The following is a 25,154-nucleotide window of genomic DNA, read 5'->3' on the forward strand; positions in this document are numbered from 1 at the left end:
CTGAAGCGGTGATGGCAGACAGTGTCGAAAGCCGTACTAAAGTCAAGGTAAGCAACATCTCCCGCTATCCCCTCATCCACCAGGTCGGTCATTGCATTGTAGATGGCCGTCAGGTTCTCTGAGCATGACTTCTTCATAAATCCATGCTGGCTACTCCCGATCACCTTCTTTTCCTTCTTCTATTTGGAAATGGTTTCCAGAAGGATTTGCTCCATTCTCTTCTCGAGGTTTGAAGTGTGTCTGACCAGACTTCCTCAGATTCTCCTCCTTGCCATTCTTGAAGATAGGAGTGACATGTGCTTTCTTCCAGTCTGCAGGAACCTCTTTCATGATTGCATCCCATCAGGGCCCAGGGACTTGTGTATGTCCAGTTTGTTTAAATGTTCCCTGACCTGAGCCTCCTCCACCATGATTAAATCTTACTTGCTGCAGAGCTGCTGTAGTAGTCAATAAACATCACCTGCTATTTACAAAAGGCCAGGAAAAAGAGCAGGTGGTTATGCTCTGTCCTTTCTTTCCAAATTGTGTACTATCAGCTGTTGTTGGAACTTTGTCATCTACTGGCCAAAGGAAATTACCCAGCAGTTCCATCTGCTTGAATCCAGTAATTTTTTTCAGGGTAATACAAAACTGTTATAAAGACCCATTCCTTGGCAGTGGTCTATGCCTCAACTGGCATTAATTGGGGTATCAGCATCTGCTTACCTGCATCTCAGAGCTAGTACTACTCGATGTAGTTTCTAAAGATGCCCTATTCATTTCTCAGACCAATAGATGCTGAGCACTGGTGTTTCCTTCTGTTGCCTCAATAAACGGTGATATTATCCTGACTCACGGAGCAGAATTCCTTGTTATAGGAACTATGGAAACATACTTGTAAGCAGAGACTCCTCAGAGGTTTCTCCCAGTCTAAGACAATTGCTGGGTATAGACACAGCAGAGGTTCCTAACACGTTTCTTACAGGATTTGATTTATTCCTCTTCTAACTGTACTTTCCTGATGCTTAGTAACACATTACCTGCAAAAATGACCTCACTCTTCCTACTTTTATGCAGTGTTTCCAGTTTGTTGTAAGACACACTATTAGCTATGGATATTACTCATCCCTTGTGTAGATTGATTCTGCTCTTGGCTGTAACTACTTTTCCATCATTTTTTAATGCAGAACACTCCTAGAACCCTTAGGTCTAAATCTAATAGCATTTTTCAAGTGGGACAATATGCCGGAATGTAATTATTTGATAAATGTCATTATCAGGCTTGGAACCTCGTCCATCAGACACGGATTGTTGTTCATGATGTAACTACAACAAAGCGCAGGGTCACTGCACATCTGTTTGCACGTGACTAGCAACACGCTGCTGTTCTGTGGTATCCAATGATGTTAATGCGGGGAAAAGCATGTCTGAGCTACTAAATAGACAAAGCATCAGAAATGTCAGCATAGACAGTATTTGCACTAAAGTAGCCCAAGCTTTATAGAAGATTTTTCTTTAATCAAACTGTGCTATAAAATGCTGAGAACTGCTAGGTCACCAAAATCCACCCTGAAGTTGTGTAAAGCGCAGTTTTCACTGTACTGTGAGAGTAAAAGCTTCTTGCAGGGGTAAGATCCAGCCAGACCTCCCAGGCCCCTGCTGCTGCCTGAGGAAACGGAGAACAGCAACGCGGACAAGCCACCATCCACCAAACTCCTGCTCGGAGACGCGGCCTGTCCCCTCCTTGCGGGAGTAGTGCCGCGTTGCTTCGGTCACACGTTCCCCGCAGCCCGAGGCTCTGCTGCGTGGGCACAGACCCTGCAACAGCTGGGAGGTTCCTACTGCCAAGAGGCTCTGCTAATGAAGAGGGAAGAAGCTAATTAAGCTAAACCCGATTTGAAGTGGCTGTTTTAAAACCCAGTAAGGCACCATTTCACCAACCTCAAAAGTAGCACAACTCACATTTGAAAAGAACTTTATTTAAAATAAGCGATTATACATATTTCACCTCCCCCACCACTTACAAAATATGAATTTCCAAGAATAAGGAATGTATGTTAAGTTTCATGGCTAGATTTTGGAGCACACTCTTGGCTGTGCTGGCTTACGCCAGTTCCAATGAATTCAAATGGGAAGAGGACTAGTACCAGCAAAAGATCTGCTCCTTCACAGCTTACAGACATTTAATTAATCTCTCGAGATTTTTTTTCTAATATTTCTAATGCAACCAGATTTGAAATTTGTCATCTTCTACTAAGAAACCTGAAAAAAGAAATTTTCTTTTAGCAACTGCATACAATAGCAGACCAATTCAAGACTGCCTCTAGTTACTGCAACAGACAGCAAGGGACCATCACAAAGCCTAGGCCATCAGCAATAAAATATGATCAATAGCAGCATTTTCCATTTTAATTTTTAAGTTATGTCCTTATACAGATGTAAGGAGGGCTTTTTTTCAGAATTACTAAGGAACTGTGATCATCCATCAAGGAAGTAGGTAAGTACTGGATCCATCGTTAGATGAAATAGAGCTGAAAGCAGGATTTACCTTAAGTAGGATTAGGATATATATCGCAGGACATACCATAAACTGCAGATGTTGCACACAGAAGCAGAACAGTGGGTAGGAGGGGCAGGGTATCTGCAGGAAACATCCCCGTACAATATTTAAAATTTAAAACTAAGATTTGTTTGAAAGTTGCTCAAGAAGTATTTACAGCACAGTTACAGCCTGCTGCCAGGAGAAGTTTAGTATGTCAATAGCAGTTCTTGCCCTAGTTGCTGAACAGTTTGTGAAACTTTAGCATCAGGTTATGTCAGAAACAGTTGTTGCTTGGTCATGCTGGTGTCTAATTAAGTAACACCCACTAAAGCTATACAAACAAGCACTCTGTATTTATTAGGACAGCTTTGCAAGAGGTATAGGATAAAGTTTTCAGTCATGATAAGCATTTGAGTGCTAATGCATGGCCACATGCTGCAGTAAGACTAGGCTACATATACAGAGATGATGATCTACTTAGATAAGCAACAGAAAGCTGCACAGCCCGACTGCTTCATTATGAGCATGCTTTAAATTTGTACTCCAGCTACTATAAAAATCCTAGCTTCCAACTTTAAATAAAACCATTTCCAGCTATACAGAGGCTTAAACAGATCTTAAGACTGGTGTTTACAACAGATGTCAATTCCTAAGTATCTACATTGCATACAGTTTAACATATCTACATAAAACATGAATGTATGCTTTACTGAATAAGTAGGTCCACGATTGTAGATCAACAATAGAATTTTATTGCTTTATACATGTGGTGCTTTTCAAGGCACTGTGGTATGGACTAGAAAACTCGGAATGACTTGTGAAGGGACCTGGAATGACATATGGCCAATGCGGAACATTGTTCTCGAGCAACTGTTATAATGAATTAAGATTGATCAGGGTATCGACCATGGGGAAGAGTTCATTGCAATTCTCAGGAGGATGCAGACGTCTTGCTTTGCGATGAGCTGCTTCACATGCCCATCCTGATACTCTGAATGATCTGGAAAATAGCTGTAAGAGAGCACATACAGAGCGGTCCGGCCCAGCGCGCTCCGGCCAGGGCACCGGCTCGCGAGGGGGAAAGCAGAGCCGCGCTGCCAGCCGCCCCCCGGGCCCCGCGCCGCCCCGGCAGCACCGCTCCCTCGGCCGACGGGCCCCGAACCGGGGCCGCCGCCGCCGCCGCCCGCCCCGCCGGGGCGCCGCAGCGCGGGCCGGTCCGGACCGGTCTGTAACGGTCCGTACCGGTGCGGCAGGAGCCGCCGCCGCCGCCGCCCGGCCCAGCCCGGCCCCGCCGCGGCGCCCCGCTCACCTGATCCGCACACCACGAAGATGAAGAGCGCCAGCAGCCAGGGCCCGACCGACGCCTTCTCCTCCGGGGCCGTCCTCTGCGGGCACAGCGCCGCGTCAGCCCAGCCCGGCCCGGCCCCGCCGCGCAACGACCCGGCCCGGCCCCGCCGCCCCACGGCCCGGCCCCGCCGCCCCACGGCCCGCGCACCGAGGTCTTGGCGACGTTGCCGCGCTGCGTGATGTTCTTGCTGTGCTTCTCGTTGGCCATGCGGATGCGCTGCTTGGCCACCATGGTGCCGCCGGAGCGGGAGCGGGGCACCGCGCTCCACCCGCGCCGCTGCCAGCGTAGGCACTGCGCGCCGCCGCCGGAAGCTCGCCGCCGCCCGCCGGAAGCGCGTCACCGCGCGGGGGCGGACCGCTCCCGCCCGCCGCCAACCCGCGCGCCGGGCCGCAGCGCTTCCGGGTCAGCGGCGCGCGGGGGGAGGGGCGGCGCCCCGCCCCGCGTCACGTGGAGGCCCGGCCGGCGGCCCGCGCGCGCAGGGCGACGTGTACGTCTCTGGGGCGGCCGCGCGCCCCGCGCCCCCGGAAGCACAACGCCGCCGCGCTTCCGGGTCAAGATGGCGCCGCCCGCGCCGCTGCTGGCAGGTGGGTCGGGGGCTCCGCGCCGCCGGGCCGCCCCCCTTCCCCCCCCCCCCCCCCCCCGCGGCCGCGGGCCTGTCCGGCCGCGACCCGTGGGGGCGGCCGCGCAGCGCGTGTTTAGCTCGTGCGGGCTTTCGTCCCGACCCTCTGCAGCGCCCGGGGCCGTGGCCCGAGGGTTGGGGGCCGCCGCAGGCGGGTCTCCGCGGGCTGCTTGGAGGCTGGTGGGAGCTGATGGCCAGCGGAGGGGGGTTTCGCTGCGCGTCGCGGAGCGGTCCCTTTCCCCTTGGTACTCCCTCTCTTCCGCTCTCTCGCTTTTTGGTAACAAGCTGCCCGTAGCAGAGCGACGTCTCTCTTTCCCGTTGTGCTTCTGAGCTTTACACATGACCGTGTGTATCCTTGCTTGGTATCCTGGGCATTTACACTTGTCCGGGCTGGTTTTTGGGCTGCTTGTTGCTGTCTGTAGTCTACTTTAAGCTGAGATCTTAACTTTTCATGGGAGTCCCCCAGAAGACCCGGAGAACAGATATCGAGTCATGAGTGTTAAGCCAGTGAATTAAGCACTGTTAAAATGTACCTCTACTGAGGTACGTTAGGAGTACGGTGTGCCTGCATTGAGTTACAGGGCTGTAAAGCATTTGGAGATTTTAAATTTAATGAAGAACCATTTTCTCCGAATCAATAAACTATTTCTTAAAACCTTTTCATCTTGTTAATTTCTGAAGTGCTGTGCGAGAGGTGAAGTAAGGAGATTCAGCAATTTAAAGAGCAGCTCTGCAGAGCAATATAAAGACATTCAGTTAGGGAAATTATCGTCTTCCAGGCATTGCTGGAAGGCATTGCCACATCTGTGGGGGATTCCGTTGTGTAGTTCAACTAGAAGCTTATAAGGCCAGGTGGGAATGCTGTGGTTATCCTGTCGGACCTCCTGTGTTGCACTGGCCCAGACGTGGCCTTGAAGTACTGCTGCTGCGAATTCTGCAGCTGGGCTTGAGCTAGTACGAGTCTTGTTTTCTTGAGTCATCATCCTGAGTAAAAAAACTTCAGCTCAGCTTTGATCCATAGACCAAACAACTACATTTTACATTGATTATTAGCCTTACCTTTTAAAACATAACTACTATCCCTTTTTTCCCAGTTCTCTGGATATTTTTCAGTGTTTTGATCAGATGTAAACCACCTTTGCAACTTTAACGTGCAATTTATATCTAACCAATACTTTCTGTTTGACGTCTTAAGAAATTATCTTTTAAAATGGCAGGAGAAAAATCATCACTCTCGTGATATAGCAGGAAAACACCAGAATAGATTTGCTCAAGCTTTATGTAGATTTTAGAATTTCCATTACTGGAGATCATCAAGAGCAGGTTCAGCAAACATCTGTTGGAGGTGACAGGTATGATAAGATCTTGACTTGGGATAGAAGGATATTTTAGATTACTCCCAGCTGTATTTTTCTTCAATTATATGCATGTCTTCGGTATTTCTCTCATGTATATTTACTTGTCTTTAATGTTGCTTACAGTTCTTGAACTCTGTTGTTGCAGGTATACTAAAGAAACAAACTACATAGCAAAAACAGTCCTTATTGTTCTTACTCTACTAGGTTTGCATTTTTCTTGGTATTTTTTTGCTTCCATTATTTTTGCCTTAAAATCTTATATTAATTTTTATTAACTGCTTCTTTAGAAATACAGACGTCAGGTTTGATTGCAAGGGAGCCTGTCATAGATGAGTTGTTTTGGTCACCAGTATGAGATTGATTATCTTGTAGTTTTTTTGACTTTGCCTGTAAAGCATCTGCATGAAAAACTCTTATTGAAACTCATAGCATTTGACATGTGGCGTGCCTGAAAGGTTAGGGTTTTTTTGTCAGAAACATTTAATATGTATTAGTTTAGATACTTGCAAGAAACAGCACAGAGCTTGTTTTTTCTGTTAATACTTGTTTATCTGAATACACCAAACATCATTTTATTTTATTGTTCCATTCCATACTGGGAGTGATTAGGGCATTTCTAAAACAAATAACTATTTACATTAGAAGTACAGCAACGTGATTTATTTGAAGCATGGCATTAGAGTCTTTTTATATATCTAAAAAACCTGTGTTGACCTATTGTACTCCAAAAAACTGCAAAAAATAATTTTAAGTGTACCACCAAAAGAGTATTTAATTGGAGTGCTAAAAGCTTAGATAAGAGCTATCTTTATATTCTACAATAAAAAGGAAACAAATCTTGGCTCTTGTGCACAAACTTCTATAAGAATATTTATGTTGGTGTTTTTACTGATCTGCAAGTGTAGATCCACATACAGTTGGTTGGATTGACAAATATCATGGAAGGACTATATTTCCTTCTCAGGAATCTCAAACGCTCTGAATGATACATTGTTTTCACACAGTGCACCCTTCTTCTCCCCATAATGGTGTTAAATCTTAGCAATTTCATAATTCCATAAAAACTAGAGTATAAGTAGGCATGTCTGGTATTCCAAGAAAATGCATAAAGCATAGCTAATGTGTATATAACACTTGCCTGTTTTATGATTTAATTTTGAATTCTAATATGCTTGTAGTAGGACCATCTGAAAAAAAATGTTTTATTCACTCTGCAGGAATTCCATATACATGATTTTGCACTGAATCTGTCTTTATTTTTGATTGTTTGCTTATGCCATAAGCGTGGCAATGTCTCTGAAAAATGAAAATTGGAACACGTTTTGTATCAGTATTTCTTTCATGCTTTCTGTTTTCAAAGTTGATTATTAATGTTGAAATTAAAAGCAGGGCACATCCCATCTCATGTCAGCAAAGAATAAGTCTGACATAATCTTTCTTCTGCAAACGCCCTTCATGTGTTTAGGCAACTAATCCTCTCTTTAGGGAATATTTAGACAGTCTTTGCAATTCCACTGTGTAGGACTTTTGTTCAGCTCTCCCAGTAATGGAGAATTCTGCGCTCCTGCAAGTTAGGTTTCCTAAAAGTGCCTCCTGCGAAAGGGTTGAGAGTTGAGGATCATCAGCCGTTCTAGGAGCAGACATTATTCCACCCCACCTTCCTTGTGTGGGTGCAGTTCTTCTGTAGCTTGACATCATTCTGCAATGAAATCGGACTCTTCTCAGCAGTGTCCAGTGATAAGACAACAGGCAATGGGCACAAACTGAAATACAGGAAATTCTGTTTAAACAAGTTTTTTTTTTTCCCACTGAGGATTGTTGAACACTGGCACAGGTTGCCCAGAGAGGTTGTGGAGTCTCCATCCTTGGGGATATTCCCAGCCCACCTGGACATCTGGACATGGTCCTGGGCAACCTGTTCCAGGTGACCCTGCTGAAGCAGGGGGGTTGGACTAGAGAATCTCCAGAGGTGCCTTCCAGCCCTGACCGTGCTGTGTGCCTGTGATGCATCTGGATTTGCTCCGTCCTCTTCTCCCCTGCTGTCCTCAATAGTGTGTTTCTGCTCCCTTCTTTGCATTCCTGTGGTAGAGGGATGAACCAGTTCATTGAAAACGGACCCTGTAGGAGAGGCTGCATCGGCTTGCTGAGCTATTCCACCCTGCAGCTGCGTGAGCGTGGGTGCCGGTTCGGAAGCTGGAACAGCTCGCACGGCTGCGAGCGCGGGGAAGGGCACGGCTGGCTGCCGTTGTTTGTTTTGTAGCCTGGTCTGCAGTTCCAGAAACGTGTTAGCTGGCCTTCAGGGTTGTTTCTTCTGTGGAGATGCCTAGCAAACTGCCGTGTCAGTTGTCTGTGCGTTATATGTCAGTATTCCTGGTTCTGGGGCTAATAAGCTCGGTGTCAGCTCTGCCTCTTCACTGCCTCTGTATTATTTTTAATCCTGCAATTACGTTGTGTGAAGCCAGGTTATCCGAGCATGTATTATATTCTGAATTTTCTTTACAACCTTCTTCCTTTACAACCTTTACTCTAAAATGCAGGCTGGGGGAAAAGTGGTTACAGGTCTCAAGGTTGATAAGTTAGTTTAAGCCTTTGCTTTGGACATTTCTCTGAATCTGAAATGAATCCTGGTTTATTTACTTCCTTTCCAGTGAGAGGATCCGAAGGGCTTTATATGGTGAATGGGCCACCCAGTTTCACAGAGAGTACAACATTTCAAAGGTACTGTTGTTCTAAACATTTTAGATCTTTTGCACAAAAAAAAAACATTTTCTAAATAGTAAATGTAGACTCTGGGGTTCAAAAATTTAGAAGTACAAGTGGATTTTTTCTTCCTGTCAATAGTTTAGAAAATTGATGATTTTGAAGGCTGTACACTTGCCTGACTTCTAATTGCCTTTTTGTACTTAAAAGCGATAATTACTGAACAATTGCAAGGTAGATTGCACTATTACTGTTATAAAGAATTATTCAGGTGTGCAGTTGGAAAACTGAAATGCTGCTTTCTACTTTTGTTAAAAGTACCTTAACTTATGTAGTACATTTGAATATTAATGTGCATTTCTTATTTCTTTAGGGACTCTGGAAAAAATTGTAAAGCTGTTGCTTTTAGCAAGGATGGTTCCCTCTTTGCCTGGTGCAATGGAGAAAAGTTAGTGTGTTTTATGATATTAATCATTTAATTTGATTTAAGCAATCTGGATCAGTTTTACCACATTTACTCTTGTGTGCATAAGGGCTATTAATGAAAATGTTTGCATATACTTTAAAGGCATTTTGGTTTTGCACTGTTCGCAGTAGTGGCTTTGTTTTCTGAATATCAGATGAAATATTTACTGTTTTTCTCATATTTATAATGGACCCATTGTTGTGGAATCTGGATATGCTCTATAAGGGTTTTTGTTCATGTTTCCCAGTACAATAGTACCTGGCTTTCTGGGATTAATTCAAGTAGCACAACAGATGATTGCATTGCTGCTTCTGAAGTAGACTTTTGGCTTTTTTCCTGCCTTTTTCCTCCACGATAATGTATTTTTTCAAATATCCTGAGAGTCAGTAGGTGTAGGACTGCTGTCTAGCTGTGTAACTGGAATTTTTTTCAACATATTACAAAGTTATTTGAAAATAAGTTAATATCCACCATACTGAACCTGAACTATTAGTAAACTTCATAGAAAATGAAGATTCTATGCACCTCACATACAAACATCACAAGGTTTCTGTTTTATAGACTAGATGCATGATAGAGTACACCAGAGATTGTCCTTTATGGGAGAGGGCATCATGGGGTAGCTGCTGTAAAGAGATGATCAGGATTTTTCTGAAATGTCAGTGTTAGTGTAGTATCAGTGTTCTTCTTACTAACTCCCTTGTTTAAAAAAAAAAAAAAAAAAACTGCAAAAGTGTTCAGTAATGTTATTTAACCATTTCTGTTAAAGTGGGTAACTTAGAGGTAGCTTTCAGTTGTTCCCCTCAATAATATTTCTGGTTCTTCCAAATGTACAGACCCTTCATTTTTCATTATAAACTTTATTTTTGTCATTTGGAAAGGTCCATTTCCAGAAAATGTTTGTGGGGAAAATATTTTTCAAACAGCCACATTGTATATCCAAGTACCCAAGCTCAGGCTCGGTCCTTTAACTAAGAATATTCCAAATGGCAAATCTTTCCAGTGCTGTGATGCTTCTTTGTTTTGAGGACTGGCTGTCTTCCTTAATTTTTGAGGCAGCGGGTAGTTTATGACATGGTGAAGAACAGGCTCCTACCGTAGTTTCTGAGAATAACAGTAGTTTGGACGCATCCTGACTTTATCTTTTTTTATCCTTTGGATTCAGTATGTTGCAGATCTTCAACATACAGTGTTCAGAGATACTGTTTGACCTTGCTAGTTCAGCTTTTTGACCTTTGATTTTTATTGTCTGTGTCTCCTCCCTCACCCCCCAAAAATCCAAACCTTAAATGTAGAATCCTTATAGACAGAAGACCTGTAAAAATGTATGGGATAAATGTATGTTTTAATTCAGTTAGAAGATTTTTCTGTTGCCCTTGCTCAACTTTAACACCGCGGAAGAACAGATGAGAATATCTTGTCTGTGATTCAGAATCCAAATGTGCAGATCAAAATACACAATGTTTTGACCAGGATTTTCACTTGCTCATTTTCTGTTATGCTTGGACATCTGGTTTTAAAATGTTCTTACAAGTATTTAGTAAAAGCAGGATGGGGAAAAAAACTCTTCTAATTTTGTTACACTGGCCAAATATGGAGCAGATCTAGAAGTCAAATCTGTGAAAAGTTACCTTGGCTATTAATTAACCAGTCTAAACATGTTTTATTGAAATGACCTCTTTTGGTTCCAGAGTAAATATTGTTAATGTCACCAACGCTGAGTTACTGCGTTCTTTTGATCTTCCAAAGGCAGTTTGCCTTGAATTCTCGCCAAAGAATAACGTTCTGGCAACATGGCAGGCTTATACAAGTGAGTATTTTACCAGCTATAAAAATACATAGGTAGTTGCACATTTTAATTCGGTTTGCAGACTTTCCATTACCTGATTTGACATCCTACCATGTTCATTGGCTAAAAGAGCAGTATAGAAAATGTACAGATTTTGTGTGGTTAATCGAGTACATAGCAGAGGAGGGAGGGATGCCATCTTCTGAAAGCATTTGGTATTGACCATTCTTACAAATAGCAAATCAGAATGCATGTACGGTTATTACTCCGTTAAGTAAATCACATGTTTCTAAATATTGTTAACTGATCTTAGAGCAGAGTGCGTTTGACTAATATGCTGTTCAGGCAATTTATATCTGTGTATAGACAAAGAAAATTGTAAGCTGTCTGAGAATAATTGTGTCCTGCGCTGGGCATAGCTAACATGGAGTGTTCCCGGTTGTCCAGAGGGCTTTATTCTCTTCTCGGACTCTGTATGGAATTATGTTCCTGACTCACATAGTCTCAGTCTTTTCCAAGTTGTGAGTCTGTAGTGGGTGGTGCAAATCCTTCCTTTGGTAGAAACGGTAGGCTATAAGCTAAAGTGGGTGGGAAGTGTCTGGGACAGGTAGGACAGGACAAGGCAGTACAAGTGCTGGAACGGATGCCAGCTGTGGACTGTCAGAAAACTGTTAGGTCTCTTTGGAATTGTTGGTGGAAACAGGCAGGCCAATAGCTGTAGTATTCAGAGTAAGTAGAAGGGTACAGAGAGTTTAAAACCAGCAGAGAGCCATTTTATGTAGCTTGCAGATACAGCTGTGAATGTGACGTGAGGGACAAAACATGTGATACATTCCTGTGAGAACAAAATGTAGGAGAGGAGACTATACTTTCCAGTGTTTGTCAAGAGGGTAGCTTTTCTAAAGTTCTGGTTTTAATTAGAAAACATGCTTTAGAAAAGTTGTCCTAGCATCGGTGGTCCTAGTCTTGTTCCCTTCTACAGTAATGGGAGTGGAAACCCCGAACTTCCAAACGTTGGTTGTTTTTGCAGGCTGAAAGACCGTAGACAGACTTAAGTTAATAGCTAAGGCAGTTAACAGGTTTGGGTTTAGCCCTTTGGGGGTGGGGGGTGCTTCTTGACAGAAGCTTATGTATGCTTGGTTGCTTGTAGAAGCGTAAGATGTGATGGTAAAGCAGATTTAATGCCCAGAAACCACCACTGTAAATATGTTTTTGTTGCAGCTGCTAAAGATGGCACAGCAGGGGTGCCCAACCTGCAACTTTATGATGTGAAGACTGGAAAATGTTTAAAGTCTTTCATCCAGAAAAAGATGCAGAACTGGTAAATAACATTTCCAGATGCTAATCGTTTTCAAACAAATGTGTTTTCCAAAATCTGACCTAGGTAAATACAGTTTTTAGTATGGTGTTGGTTTTCAAAGTATTGCCTGCTACAAGCTGAAAGCAAGTATCCATGCTTGCAAGTATCTTTGTACATGGTTATAATTGTTCATTTCTTAGTATAAATTCACTGTCATTTTGCAACACAAAGTAAACTGGGGAGAAAACAACCATAAGTCTAGTTGTATGTTTGTTTTTTTACCAGGCAAATGCAATTTGTGCATTTGAAACATACAGCATGGTTGGTTTTGTTTGGCCTTTAAAAAAAAAAGAAAAAAAAATAGACTGCTAAAGGTGGTCATTATTCACTGTTTCTTCAATTCTGTTTTTTTCCTTAAATGTAGGTGTCCTTGCTGGGCAGATGATGAAAGCATTTGTGCCAGGAATGTAAACAACGAAGTGCACTTCTTTGAAAACAACAACTTTAGTACGCAAGTATTTCAATAAGATGGTTTCATTGCATCCCAGATAGGAGTTGTCCTTTGCTTTTTTCCAGTTTTCCATTTTTTTCTCTCTTTTTTGTGACTTGTCTGTGATAAAATAGATCTAATTTTTAGACAAGGATGCCTGATTCTATATTGGTTTAGGTTTAATGAAATCCAGAAATTGTTAGTAGAGTACTTGATTACTTCTGTGGATTGTGTGTATTGTGACTATAAATGAGCTTTTCTAATACGGCTAATAATGGCTTATTAGAAAACTTATATTGATGGCAAAAATGAAGTTGTGAAGCTAGAGCGTTTTTTCAAGAAAGTTTACTACTAGTGGTGGAATATTCAGGTTGGTAGAGGGAGAGATTGACAATGAAAAGGGAAGGAAAAATGTGGGAAGATAAATAGATTGGAACAAAGAAATTGAGAGGAACAAAAGAAAGCTTCTGGAGGAAACTATTATTTTGAATATATACATATATGTATATTTATGTATATATGTGTATATGTATATGTTCACCATTCTTTCCCAATAGAAAAAAACAACCATGGTGTCTGTCAGTCATTATACACCAGAAAGCAATTGCTTTAATTATTTTTTTTCCTTTTTCCCTCCCCAGTTCTGACCCTTGGTGTGTTTAGAGATGAGATTAAGAATGCAATTCTCCTAATGCTATACATTTACAATGCATTGTTATTTGAGCCATGTAAATGTTCCTAGCATTAGCAGTGAGATGGTCCATGAAATGAACTTTGCAGTTCAGCTTGAAAATCTGTATTTAAGTGCAGTTATGGAGCTTCCTTCTTGGGATTTACAAGCAATGCTGGGTATTAATCTCACTCAAACCTCTTACGAGAGACTACTTGTCGTAGCAGTAATTTACTGTGTCCACCATTATGATGAATGCTGGCTTTTACTTCATTCCTCTCAAATACAGGAGCAGTTGTCTGTTTTTCTTGTGCTAAAATACTATTTAATTTCTTTTCTGGTGTTTACAGGCACCCGTGTCCCCTTCCAGTTCCTATCCAACACTATCTTAGAAAAGTCCAGAATATGTGTTTTAATGTGAGGTCTGCTGCTAAGCCCAGTCTTCATTGAGGGAATAGGGCTATGGGTTGTTGTTTGTTCACTTTTTAAGAGCGTCCAAGATGCATTTGCCCTAATTTGTTTGTGTAAAGGAGCAAGGCTTAATGCAGAAGAGGCTTTTATGAAAGCCTCCTATTAGGAAGCATCATCCAGTAAGGCTGCAAGGAGGGGAGCCCCTTGGCTTTGTGTAATGGTGCATGTTATCTGGACGTGACTGCCGCTGCTTCTCCTGAAGTCAGCATAGATAAGATGAATAACACTGTCACTTCTTTAAAACACGAGCTGTGTTCACACGGGGTCCAGAAATTTCCTTGCTGTTTGAACTTCCTAATACTTGCACTGGATTTCAAAGCTAGGCTTTGTTCAAATGATTTCTAAGGTGCTTTTGTAAATAAAAAGTGATCTAGTCAGAAAGTTAGTGTGATGAAACGTGAAAGTAAAGGTTGTCTGACTAGTAAAAGAACTCTTTTATGTAATACTGTTCTTTACCTAACCATACCTTTTTATGGGCCTATATTATGGATAATAATCTGGGTTAACATTGTGTCATTATCATCATCACAGCTGTGATTTTCTTTGCAGGTACTATTGCAAATAAACTGCATTTGCAAAAGGTTAGCGATTTTGTGTTATCTCCAGGAGCACAGCCAACCAAGGTATTTCCGATGTTTGTTCACAATTTGATTACTGGTTTCCTTCAAAATCTATGGTAATTTTAGTACAATGTACCAGTGGTACATAAACCTCATGCTATCGAGAGTATCATCCACTATATAATCTGATGGCTTTATTTTAGGTTGCTGTGTATGTTCCGGGCAGCAAAGGTGCACCATCATTTGTAAGACTCTATCAGTATCCCAACTTTGGTGGTCCTCAGTCTGCATTGGCCAATAAAAGTTTCTTTAAAGCTGACAAGGTGACAATGCTATGGAACAAAAAAGGTATAACAGCTGTATGTTTAATTCCTTATATTCTGCAAATTTTGGATTTAATTACTTTGTTTACCATGTGGGTTTTGCATGTCATTTGCATGCGTAAATACTAAAGACAGTCATTAATGCCGACACAATGTTAAGGTTACAATTCTGAAGTGCTCATAACTTTCCCATATTGACTTGGTTGATTTTGTGTATAGTAATTCAGAATATTCTACACATCTGCAAATTTTGCAATTGATTTGCAAATTTGAATTGAGTTTTGTGACGATAGCATTTTTAAGATGTAAACATAAGACTATATCAGAGCATAAAACGTTCTTACTTTCCTGTAAAATTGTATTTATACAGACATATAACAAATGGGATGACTTCCATGATTCTCTGTATGCTTTGCTGTTTGTGAGCAATGATAGTTGTTTCAGAATAGTGTTGAAAAACTGTTTTACTTCAACCCACATTGTTTAGACTACAGGGAAGGTATTACATAACTTTGTGCCTGCATGTGGTTTCTACATGTTTGCTTAAAATAGGTGTACGTACAAAAGCCATTGATGAAACATTTTATTTGAGGACTGATCAAGATGCTTGATTTTTGCCTTAGTCAGATGAAAAGCCTAAGGCACTCTTGCTGCTGTTGAACATAATAAAATATCTTTTTACGCCTGAAAAGTGTATGCACTTTCTTATAATTGATCAGTAAATGAATAGGCTTAGCTTACACCCTTAATCCAAAAATGGAAGATACTAATTCTGTTTGGGTTAACATTTAGGAAAATTTCAATTGAGAAGAAAATGATAAACAGCACTGTTACTCAAGCAACTTTAACTGCAGAATTCACAGTCAAACTAATTTTCTCTTTGTCCATGGTAGTTTGTGAAATAGTTCATATGATTTGCAATAATTGTATTGAACTAACTGTGTGTCTATTCTGTTAGCCACTGCTGTGCTAGTAATAGCTAGTACAGAAGTTGATAAATCAGGAGCTTCATACTATGGAGAGCAAACTCTGCACTACATTGCAACAAACGGAGAAAGTGCAGTTGTACAACTACGTAAGTACCTTTCAGGCATTTTCATTGTATTATAGCACTTGATAGTAGGAATTGCTGTTTCATCAGCTTTTGTTTAGTGTATGCTTTTTGGCTGATGCAATGAAGTACTCTGATTTTAAACGAAAACAAAAAAAATAATCCTTCACCAGAATTTTTTTTAGTATGGAGTGGGTTTTTTTTAATGGTTAATTTATATAGCTATATTTGGTATCCTCACCTTTGTAATGTCAGTGGCAGAGAACACATGCTTTCAATTAAAATACACAAATAATTGGTTTGGGTGGGTGTTTGTGTATAGGAAGGGAATTTTGATTATTAAGGAATGGCCTGCATAGTGGAACCAGTTTAATGTTTAAGAATCCAAAATGGGCAGGAAAGTATGTTGCCAAACAAAATAATCTTACATGTGCTTTTAGACATAGGATCGATAATTACTCAAGGAATGGGGGGCAGAGTGAGTAATTTTTTATTTATTTTTTTAAGTATATTGAAAAATGAAAGGCCTGCATTTTGTAGAGGAAAATGGAAAAGAGTTCTGTGACATGAAAATGCCATGTTGGGGAAGAACAAGTGGACATTCAAATTCAATGTTTTGTTTGAATTTGAAGTCCATTGATTAAGATTTCCTCCATTTTCCAGTATTTTTCCATTATCTTAAATTGTTATTGTTTATTAAACGCATGTTTTGTTTGGGGACTATAGGGAGGCTAGTTTGTTGTGAAGATTTCAAAACACTGTGGGGATGGAGTGGTGTAAAGTATTTTATGCTCAAGTGACTTAGAGATTGCAGCTCTTTAATACCAATGTTGATCAGGAAAACATTCCCAGTTTTCCTTCTATAGCAAAACTTGTGGTGGCAAGTACTATGTCCCCATTTCCCTTAGTTGCTAACCTGACTGGGAAGAAATGATCAGGATTATAACTTGATATTTAGAATCTCTCTGGGAGCAGTTTGCTGTGTTCAGAAAATTAGTTTTTGTTTAACTACGTGCTTATTAAAACCTCCTGTGTCTTTTGAAGTTATTCATTTCAAATACATCTTTTATTTAACAGGCAGCTTTATCATTAATTTTCATTTAGCTATTCCTTTTCAGTGAAAAATCCAAATATGTCTGTTTTGCTTGTAAAATTGTTTTTTCCAACAAAAGCAAGTAGTGAGCACTTGGAGCAAATGACGTTTGGTTTCCTTTTGATTTGTATCTTCTGGTTGCTTTTGAGGTCCAATTTTGAAGCTTTTTTTCACGCTGGCATTTGTAGGGGGGGTTGTTTTGTTTTGTTTTGATTTTTAGCTAATACATGCTCATGCTGCAGCTTTTGCTTTAGCTGTTGAAGCCCGTATAAGGCCGCCCTCATCTATCCAGCTGCCTACTGTCGTGGAACTTGCAGAAACATAATTGTATTTCAGACCTCTGTCTCTGCAGTCACATTTCATTAACGTCATCTAAAAAGTTCTAAAGGGGCAAATGCACAGACAGCGGGATTGCGTAGCCCAGTTTCTAAAGATAATGAGGCTTTAAAATAGCAACAGGAATGAACAGTTCAAGCTGTTTTGGTATTTTGGGTCAACATTTGGATTTAAGAATTAATGCACTTGGTACTTACAAGAGATACAAGTAAACATGTCCAGATTAGGAGTGTTACAATGAGCTACGTCTTTTATTCACCCTTGTACATCTTACCTGAATTTTGGTCATGTATCCATCTTTCTTCAATAGCTCTTAATGTTCTAACCCCAGAGTAGTTTCCAACAACATCAAATTTTAATCGGAGTGCATAAAAATATTTTTTGTGTGCTTTCCCGCTTAAAAATCTGTCTCATAAAATACTGCACATGAGCATGGTCCAAAGATAACTTAGATCAATATTTCTTAGCTATGCAAAGCTAAGCTATGTGATAGTTCTTAGGGTTAAAAAAAAAAAAAAAAAAAAAAGGAACTAGTATCCAGCTGGTATAAAACTCCTGTTTTTGCAGGTTTCCAGTGGGACAGTTTGAGAAGGTCCTGAGATATCATACTTGAATAACGAGGAAAAAAGATAAAGGAATTTTTTTACATGAAAAAATATGGTTACTGTTAAAGTGCTGATGCTGACCCTACAGAGGTAATTTGGAATGGCTGCAGTTATTGTTGCAAACCTTATCTAAAATTATCAGAATATAAAGTGTTTTTTGTTTCTGCCACTATTGTTAGCAGAATTCATTCTCGCTGCCAATAATTGGATTATTGGATTTTAGCAAAGCATAAAAATAAGATTCGTTATTGGTATCTTTTCAGTGCAAATGAAAATTTCATAACAATAGCTGCATATTTTCCTTTCCCTTTAGCAAAAAACGGTCCTATTTATGATGTTGTTTGGAATCCCAATTCTGTCGAGTTTTGTGCTGTGTATGGTTTTATGCCTGCCAAAGCAACAGTTTTTAATCTGAAATGTGACCCTGTGTTTGATTTTGGAACTGGCCCTCGCAATGCTGCCTACTACAGCCCCCCTGGACACATTCTAGTACTAGCAGGATTTGGAAATCTCAGAGGACAGATGGAAGTATGGGACGTTAAGAACTACAAACTTATTTCCAAACCAGTAGCGTCGGATTCCACGTATTTTGCTTGGTGTCCTGACGGGGAACATATTGTGACAGCTACGTGTGCTCCCAGGCTGCGGGTCGGTAATGGTTACAAGATATGGCATTACACTGGCTCTGTTTTACACAACTATGAAGTGCCATCAAATGAAGAAATATGGCAGGTTTCCTGGCAACCGTTTTTGGATGGAGTATTTCCTGTGAAGGCAGTAAAATACCAGGCAGTCCCAAGTGAATTGCCAAGTCCTGAGCCCAAACCTGCTCAAGCGTACAGACCTCCAGCCTTGAGGAACAAGCCTGTAACAAGTTCCAAGCTTGTAAGTAGACTGTTTCTTGTATGTAGTAGTTTTTTCTGTTTCATTGCTATGCCTGTCTTTGAAGTTTGACCTCAAATATATGTGTATTTTTAATGAGGGACATTAGAAGAGTGATCAGACTGGAAGGATATTGTGGGGTTTTGAGAGGTTTTTTTGATAATCTTCTTTCACTGACTGACACTCTTCTCCCTGTTTGCAAGAACTTATGCTAGAAAACTGAAATTTCTGTGGTCAAAATATTATTCTTCCACAAAGCTGTTTGCAGACTTTAAAACTGCTGTCTATAGCCAGCACTAGAACAGTGAACAAATTTGGTGTACAGTAAGATCTCTGGTTAAAATATGAGCTTCAGGTCTGGGTGACCCAACTTACCAAAGTCCAAACCCAGTTAGATGGGTGGTTGATTCACCTAATATGAGGGGGGACAAAAGCTTTTGGGAGGAAAGTTTACTTGCTAGAGATAGATTTGATTGTTAGCTATCAGCTGCAGTCTAAACAGGTTTCACATAGTGACCTACTTGTTTAATTAGTTTTATTTTCTGTCAGTTTTCAAAATAGGTTGAGTGAAGCAGCTAATTACATTTAATAATTGTAGCCTTGATGTTTAAATTTAAACCATAAAGAACTTTGAACCTTGTATTTTTAAAGAAAAGATTTCTACTTGGCTTGTGAAGAATCCATTAATCATACTAATGTCTGATTTCACCAGTGATCGATAAGCAGAGGTAGTAGAGAAAAGATACATTAAATAAAAGAATTATGTTCACTTTTATGGGCAGGAAATTAAAACTGGTAGGTAGGATATGTATTTTTAAAACTATTTGTGTATAAATATGTCAGTCTGCCAAACCAAGTACAAAAATAGAATTGAGCATGTTTGGGAGATAAGTACTTTCTTTACTCTTTTTTTTTCCCCAGTGATATATGGGAGAATTAATATTTTATTTATTATTCTATTTACTTTTCTTTAGAAAGCGCAGTCATACAAAGTCTGGTCTCTGCTCCCAACCTGTCATGTGTGTTAGCTCTTAACTGAGGGGCAGGATTGTTCTATCCAAAAAAGGGGGGAGAGAGGGTTGGGGATGACAAAACAACAATACCCCCCCCCCCCAAAAAAAAAAAAAAAGGCAAACACAACAACCAACTATTCCTTTCTTTTCACTGGGAGTTTGAGTTAAAAAGTTGTTGACAAAAGCAAAATGCTAAGCTTCAGTCATTGTGTGCTGTTTTATTCCTGTCTGAATTTTGTTTCTTTGAGATGTAAAACATGATGATTCTGCTATTTTGCTGGTAATCTATGAAGTCCTTAAGAGATACTGGACAGTCCCAAAAAGAAAAATCTTGAGAATGGAAGGATTTGAAACACATTTCTCACTGTCTTCTGATAGTGAAAGGAAGGAGAAAGGGCACACGCTTTTCTTTGCGTCTTCCTCTTCCTTCCTGGTTCATCTTTACATATGGTGTTGCCTTAAGGAGGTTTGGGGATTCAGTGTTAATTTTTTGGTAACATCATGTTTACCAACATGGAATAAAGGTTTCAAAAATGTTAATTTTGCATATTCTGCAGCATGAGGATGAGCCACCTCAAAATATGAAACCACAGTCAGGAAGCAGTGAAAAGCCACTCTCTAAAACAGCTCTCAAAAATCAAAGGAAACATGAAGCAAAGAAGGCTGCTAAACAGGTATTGAAAAGTAGTTCTTTTAAGGATAAGGTTAAATTAATTTTCACAAATGTGATGATCAGTCTCAGAGCAGGGACCGTTAGTTGCAGTGAAAGTCATCTATCCATTTTGTATGTGCTATGTTTTGGGGAGGGTGGTACTTCTTTAAGTCATTCTCTTGTATCTGCAGTAGTCTGATAATAAATGACAGCTGTGGCTAGTTGCTGTAAATTTGTTAACTGAAGTGAGATAGACTGGGAAAACTGAGATCGGGAGACCACAGTTTTTATGTTCATGTTAAGATTACATACTTTTGCCCTTTCACCTTCTGACAGTCTGCACAGTTCTCTCCAGTCTTAGGTGAGAGTTGAGCACTGACTGACTGCTTTGAAGTGTCCCACCAGCAGGCCAGGGCTGAGGCATGTTATCAGGGCAGACCAAAAAGAGTCAGCTTTTTTTTGTTGTTTTTTGTTTGTTTTTTGCTTTACCTCTTTGTTTTTATTCTTTGGCTAGGTAGATTAAAAAATAGCTTTCGGTATTAGCCTTCCAGTTCTTGCAGACTTCTGAAGTTTCTTAAATATGAGCTTGGATTTTTGATTTTCTTATACTGGTTTGAGCCCTTTCTTTCACAGGAGACAATGAACCACCAGTCTACTTTTAAAAATATTTGTGAATGTCTTGTCATCCTTACTGATTTTTGCCTATGCTAAGTATGTTTGGTGTCTCAGGGAAGAAAAAATTAAACAAAAACAGCATACGAGTTTTATAGATAACCCCTTTTCAGGGAAACTATGTAATAGGTAACACAATGCATTATAGGAAGTCACTTAGAAATTTTGGAGAACACCAGCAAACTAGTGGAGGAAGAAATAATAATGGATCGCTTCCAATGATTATAGAGATTTGTATCAATCCCTTTGTAATTTGAGGTATTTTCTGTAGGTAAAGCATTTGTTAAATCTGTTTACAGGAGGCCAAAGCTGATACAAACCAGGAATCTACGCAGTCCTCAGCATCACAGCATGCACCACGCAATGCTGTGCCTGCCGTGACATCAGGAGATCCTGAAGTAGACAAAAAGATAAAGAATTTAAAAAAGGTGAGGGGATTTTTCTAATGAACAGCTGGTTTCTCGAAGAGATAGTCTTTGAGTTCTAATCTGATTGTAAGGTGACTTGAGTTCAGCGACATAGCATTAACACAGGTAGCAGATTTCCCAAATTTTAAAATATCTTCCTCTGATTTTCAGTCTTGTAAAATAGTAGGAGTCATCACTTACCAGGACTCCTAAAGCCCTTACCAGAGTAGCATCTAGACAGCGTAGAAGACACTGAAACCTATATGGAAAAACAGTCCAGTCTCTTATTTCTTATGAATACTGTTGCCAAATGAGAGGGGTATAGCTTAACAGTGTTTATGCTTAGAGAGCAACTATGTGGGCTTCTTGTTCAGGCTGCGCTTTCCCCAGCTGCGGATGATCTGGGAACCTGCTTTGGTTCTAAGCAGAACTAATTCTCTTCTTCCCCTAATCTTAAGGTTATATTTTTCCTGAGAGTTTTTGAGCAGTGTAAGACAGCATGGTTCACCTTCTCAGATTCAAAATCTATGTGGTCTGAGTTTCTTCCTAAGCTTTTAAATGGCATGAGTGCAAAGTTTATTGCCAAGCTTGAGAATTTTTTGATTTAAATAATTTCAGGATGGAAGTTGTTTGGTCCAGGCTAGGAAATCTTTCCCATTTCTGCGTAATGTATCAGGGCTTTTTCTCTGGCCTCCTCCTGCTTTTTATATTCCTGTGTTTTGATTAATGTTCCAAACTTTTTGAGGAAAACGTATGGAGAAGGTGCATAGTGATAGTGGAGGAGTTCATTTCTGATTCTGGATCTAGCTCTTCAGTGAGATAATGCATACTGTTTGTTTCAGAAACTAAGTGCTTCTGTTCTCTAGGTTCTTGTTCTTGAAAGACATATCTTTATTGGTGGGACAATTCTGGATTAGATGCTCAAATGAAATGTGTCTTCCCTGTTGAGAACTGACTCTTGGTAAATCAGGCAATTGCAAGTGCAAGGACTTCTACAGACTGTTTTTTGTTCTTGGTTCACCCATGTTTTTGTTTTTCGTAGAAACTAAAGGCAATTGAGCAGCTTAAAGAACAAGCAGCCGCTGGCAAACAGCTAGAGAAAAACCAGGTACTGTTAAGATGTATGCAGTTTATTCAAGTTGGATTTTTGCCATTGTACTTGATCCATAGTGCTTTCAGTAATACTCGTGCTTAAAATCCTGTAAGATTATGACCTCTTTGTATCCTTTCCATTTCAAAATCAGGTAAGTAGAAGAAATTACCTCAAACTTGCCTCTAGAGAGGCAGGGTTCCTATCAGCAAGTAGCTAACAGAATGCGCAGAGAATGTAGTCGATGTTTGTTTAGTTGGTATCCTTACCTCTGTTTCTGTCTAGCATAGTCATCAAATGGGTCATTTGTTTGTCACGCGGCCATTTGTGCCATTGCCACAACTCCTGTGGGTTATGTAGAATCAAACACTTGTATTGACCAAATAATGCCAATGTACGGTGGCTTTACTCTTGCGAGCACCTCTGTCTTACTCACTGTAACATCCCTATGCATTTCTTGCATGCGTGATCACCACTTCTAGCTTGCAGTACCCTTTGGCTCAAGCATGCATCTATGCTGTCTTTGGACTAAATGCTATAGACATAAAGAATGATACACAGCAATTACCTTTCCAGTTCCTTCTCACTGTTTCCTCTCTGGGATAGAGTACCTGTCGCACAGTGTTGGTATACTTCCTAGTTTCACTGGCTAATTCAGAAGTTCTCTAATAGCCATAGAAATGGCACCTCAGGTCCCAGGTTTGTATGGCAAGGATTAGGTTTTAGTTTGGAGAAGTTAGACTGTGTGGCAGGAAAATGGGGAAGAAGGGAAATGTGAGATTAGGGCAAAGGAGTCAGGAGAATGAAAAACACAAGGGTCATGGGGTTTGGGGTATTTTCAGACTGAAGTCTGGGAAGCTGTGCAGAGCTGCTATTGCATCTTCCAGTATTGCTGCCAAAGATGATACCTGCCAGTGGTGGTACTCAAAGTAAGTTTGGGAGACTGCCTGCATAGTTAATAGATACAAATATCTGGGAGAGTTAAGAATATTTAAGTAGTGTCAGCAAGTGGCCCATTTTCTCTCACCCTTACTATTTCCCACTATATACTTAAGGAGTTACTTTGATTAAGCAGGTTTTTTTTAGCTTTAGTCTGTAAACAGCCTTTCTCTGTAATTAATGGATATGATATAATAGTGGTTAGGGGAGACATATTTTGGGAAAAGTCTACTTTTAGCTCATTTTTCCAATAAATGAAAATATCTGAGAACTAATATCTGTCGATATCTACAAAGGTCAGGTCGTATCTAGACCTTATAGATAACCTTGTCCAGAACAATCACAAAGTGTTCCTCTGAACTTGTGTTATCTGATTTCTGGTCTTTTAAGCCTTTGGCAAAGGAGTTGTGTCCACAGGGAGCATTTGTGAAGAGAAATTCTGTATCTTCTTCAGAAGAAAAATAAAAAAGTCTTGTTCTCCAGGGAGAGGCTAAGGAGACTTACTCCTCTGTTTGTGGCAGGGCTGTTTATACTCTGCTTGTACTGAGAAGCATAATGTTAGGCATATATTTCCTCCTATTCATTGGGAATCAATGTATACAGATGATATTGGACAACGCAATGACAATGCATTGTATAAACAGGTCGGAGCTTGGCATTCCCAATTAGGCTTAGGGCAATAAGAGAACTAATGTACATATTCTTCTACGACTTGACAAGGTATCTGTGCCAGCTAAACTACAGGCACGCTCAGCTGGGGTCCGTACAGCTCGGAGACTCCTCTTACAAACTGTTTTGCCACAGATACGTATCAGATAATAACGCAAGATCTATATTAAACTTCTGAGAGCAGCTATGCGTTGATGCTGTCGTCTGTTCCACGTACTGCTGCAAAAGGGGTAGCCTGCCCTGGAGCAGGGCTCTGAGCACCCGGCCGGGTGTCTGTGAGCGTTGGGTGCCGTACGTGAGAATACAGGCAGGACGGACGAGCGCTCCGGGGAGAGGGACGCCACCGCGTGATGCGGAGGGGGGACACTGGCGGCACCTCCTAGCCCTCTTTACAGTGCTTTATTTACAACAGACGTGGGCAGGCCACAGTGGTGCGGCTCTCGGCTTTCCTGGTCTCTGGTGCTGGACTATGTGCTCGCCCCAAAGCAGCATGCCCGTTAGGACAACGCGTAGCGAAGAACCTGTTACAGCCGAAACCTTGGCCGACAATGTGTTGTGTGCGGTAGCCTTTCCTGTGTGCTGCTGTCCTGGTTGCATGCCACCTTTAGCAGAAAGGGAGGTGCCCGTGGGGCTGTGCAGACAGTGTTTGCCTATTTTGTCATCCAGCCCAGCTTCTTGTAATTTATGGTATATTTTTAATCTCTCTTTCTGCTGTAGACTGGAGTTACATATGACTTTGTTTTACCTTCATAAATATTGCTCTTTTGATTTCCCATATAATAAGCTAGATCTGTGATATCTCATGTTTTTATTTTTCTAGCTGGAGAAGATTCAGAAAGAAACTGCTCTCCTTCAAGAACTGGAAGATCTAGAACTGGGTCTCTAAAGCTTCATGTAAATCCAGTGGAGCTTTAACACAAAATTCGTGCAAAATATAATATGTATTAACTTGAACAAAATAAAGTGTTTCAGCAAATGACTGAGGATGCAAAAGTTTACAGATTTGCTGCACACTTGCCTCTCTAAAACCTTTTGTAAAGATTTGTGCACATGCAAAATTGTAAACAAGTAATGAATGTCACATCAGCTGGTTCTGCTGCTATTTAAACCAGAAATGTGCTTATGTTCTG

The 25,154-nt window shown here is 40.7% G+C and overlaps 2 protein-coding genes across 4 annotated transcripts; one reads left to right on the forward strand and one right to left on the reverse strand.

Moving 5' to 3' along the window:
* Positions 1-1,937: 1,937 nt before the first annotated feature.
* SERP1 (stress associated endoplasmic reticulum protein 1) lies at positions 1,938-4,201 on the reverse strand. The gene is made up of 3 exons (XM_067302214.1): positions 4,017-4,201; positions 3,831-3,906; positions 1,938-3,521 (listed from the first exon to the last, which is right to left on the reverse strand). The coding sequence occupies exons 1-3, from the start codon at positions 4,098-4,100 to the stop codon at positions 3,415-3,417; spliced, it is 267 nt and encodes an 88-aa protein (XP_067158315.1). The 5' UTR covers positions 4,101-4,201; the 3' UTR covers positions 1,938-3,414.
* Positions 4,202-4,386: 185 nt separating this feature from the next.
* Positions 4,387-25,003, forward strand: EIF2A (eukaryotic translation initiation factor 2A). 3 transcript variants are annotated; one of them, XM_067301531.1, is made up of 14 exons: positions 4,387-4,453; positions 8,495-8,564; positions 8,920-8,994; positions 10,704-10,822; positions 12,023-12,122; positions 12,526-12,608; positions 14,282-14,355; positions 14,496-14,640; positions 15,574-15,690; positions 18,014-18,585; positions 20,153-20,269; positions 21,219-21,347; positions 22,369-22,434; positions 24,845-25,003. In XM_067301531.1, the coding sequence occupies exons 1-14, from the start codon at positions 4,426-4,428 to the stop codon at positions 24,908-24,910; spliced, it is 1,761 nt and encodes a 586-aa protein (XP_067157632.1). In that variant the 5' UTR covers positions 4,387-4,425; the 3' UTR covers positions 24,911-25,003. The 3 variants fall into 3 exon arrangements, with proteins under 3 accessions (XP_067157632.1, XP_067157633.1, XP_067157634.1); XM_067301532.1 differs by lacking the exon at positions 4,387-4,453 and adding an exon at positions 5,826-5,840; XM_067301533.1 differs by lacking the exon at positions 4,387-4,453 and adding an exon at positions 6,015-6,050.
* The last annotated feature ends 151 nt before the right edge of the window (positions 25,004-25,154 follow it).

The sequence above is a fragment of the Apteryx mantelli genome, chromosome 9 (assembly GCF_036417845.1).
Source record: "Apteryx mantelli isolate bAptMan1 chromosome 9, bAptMan1.hap1, whole genome shotgun sequence".
Lineage (NCBI taxonomy): Eukaryota > Metazoa > Chordata > Aves > Apterygiformes > Apterygidae > Apteryx > Apteryx mantelli.

Excerpts from the sequence above, each read along its gene's own strand:
- SERP1 (XM_067302214.1), bottom strand. The coding sequence starts at position 4,100 with ATGGTGGCCAAGCAGCGCATCCGCATGGCCAACGAGAAGCACAGCAAG. Across the intron at positions 3,907-4,016 it reads GCAACGTCGCCAAGACCTCG|AGGACGGCCCCGGAGGAGAA; the intron begins GTGCGCGGGCCG and ends CTGTGCCCGCAG. Across the intron at positions 3,522-3,830 it reads CTTCGTGGTGTGCGGATCAG|ATCATTCAGAGTATCAGGAT; the intron begins GTGAGCGGGGCG and ends GCTATTTTCCAG.
- EIF2A (XM_067301531.1), top strand. The coding sequence starts at position 4,426 with ATGGCGCCGCCCGCGCCGCTGCTGGCAG. Across the intron at positions 4,454-8,494 it reads GCCCGCGCCGCTGCTGGCAG|TGAGAGGATCCGAAGGGCTT; the intron begins GTGGGTCGGGGG and ends CTTCCTTTCCAG. Across the intron at positions 8,565-8,919 it reads GAGAGTACAACATTTCAAAG|GGACTCTGGAAAAAATTGTA; the intron begins GTACTGTTGTTC and ends TTATTTCTTTAG.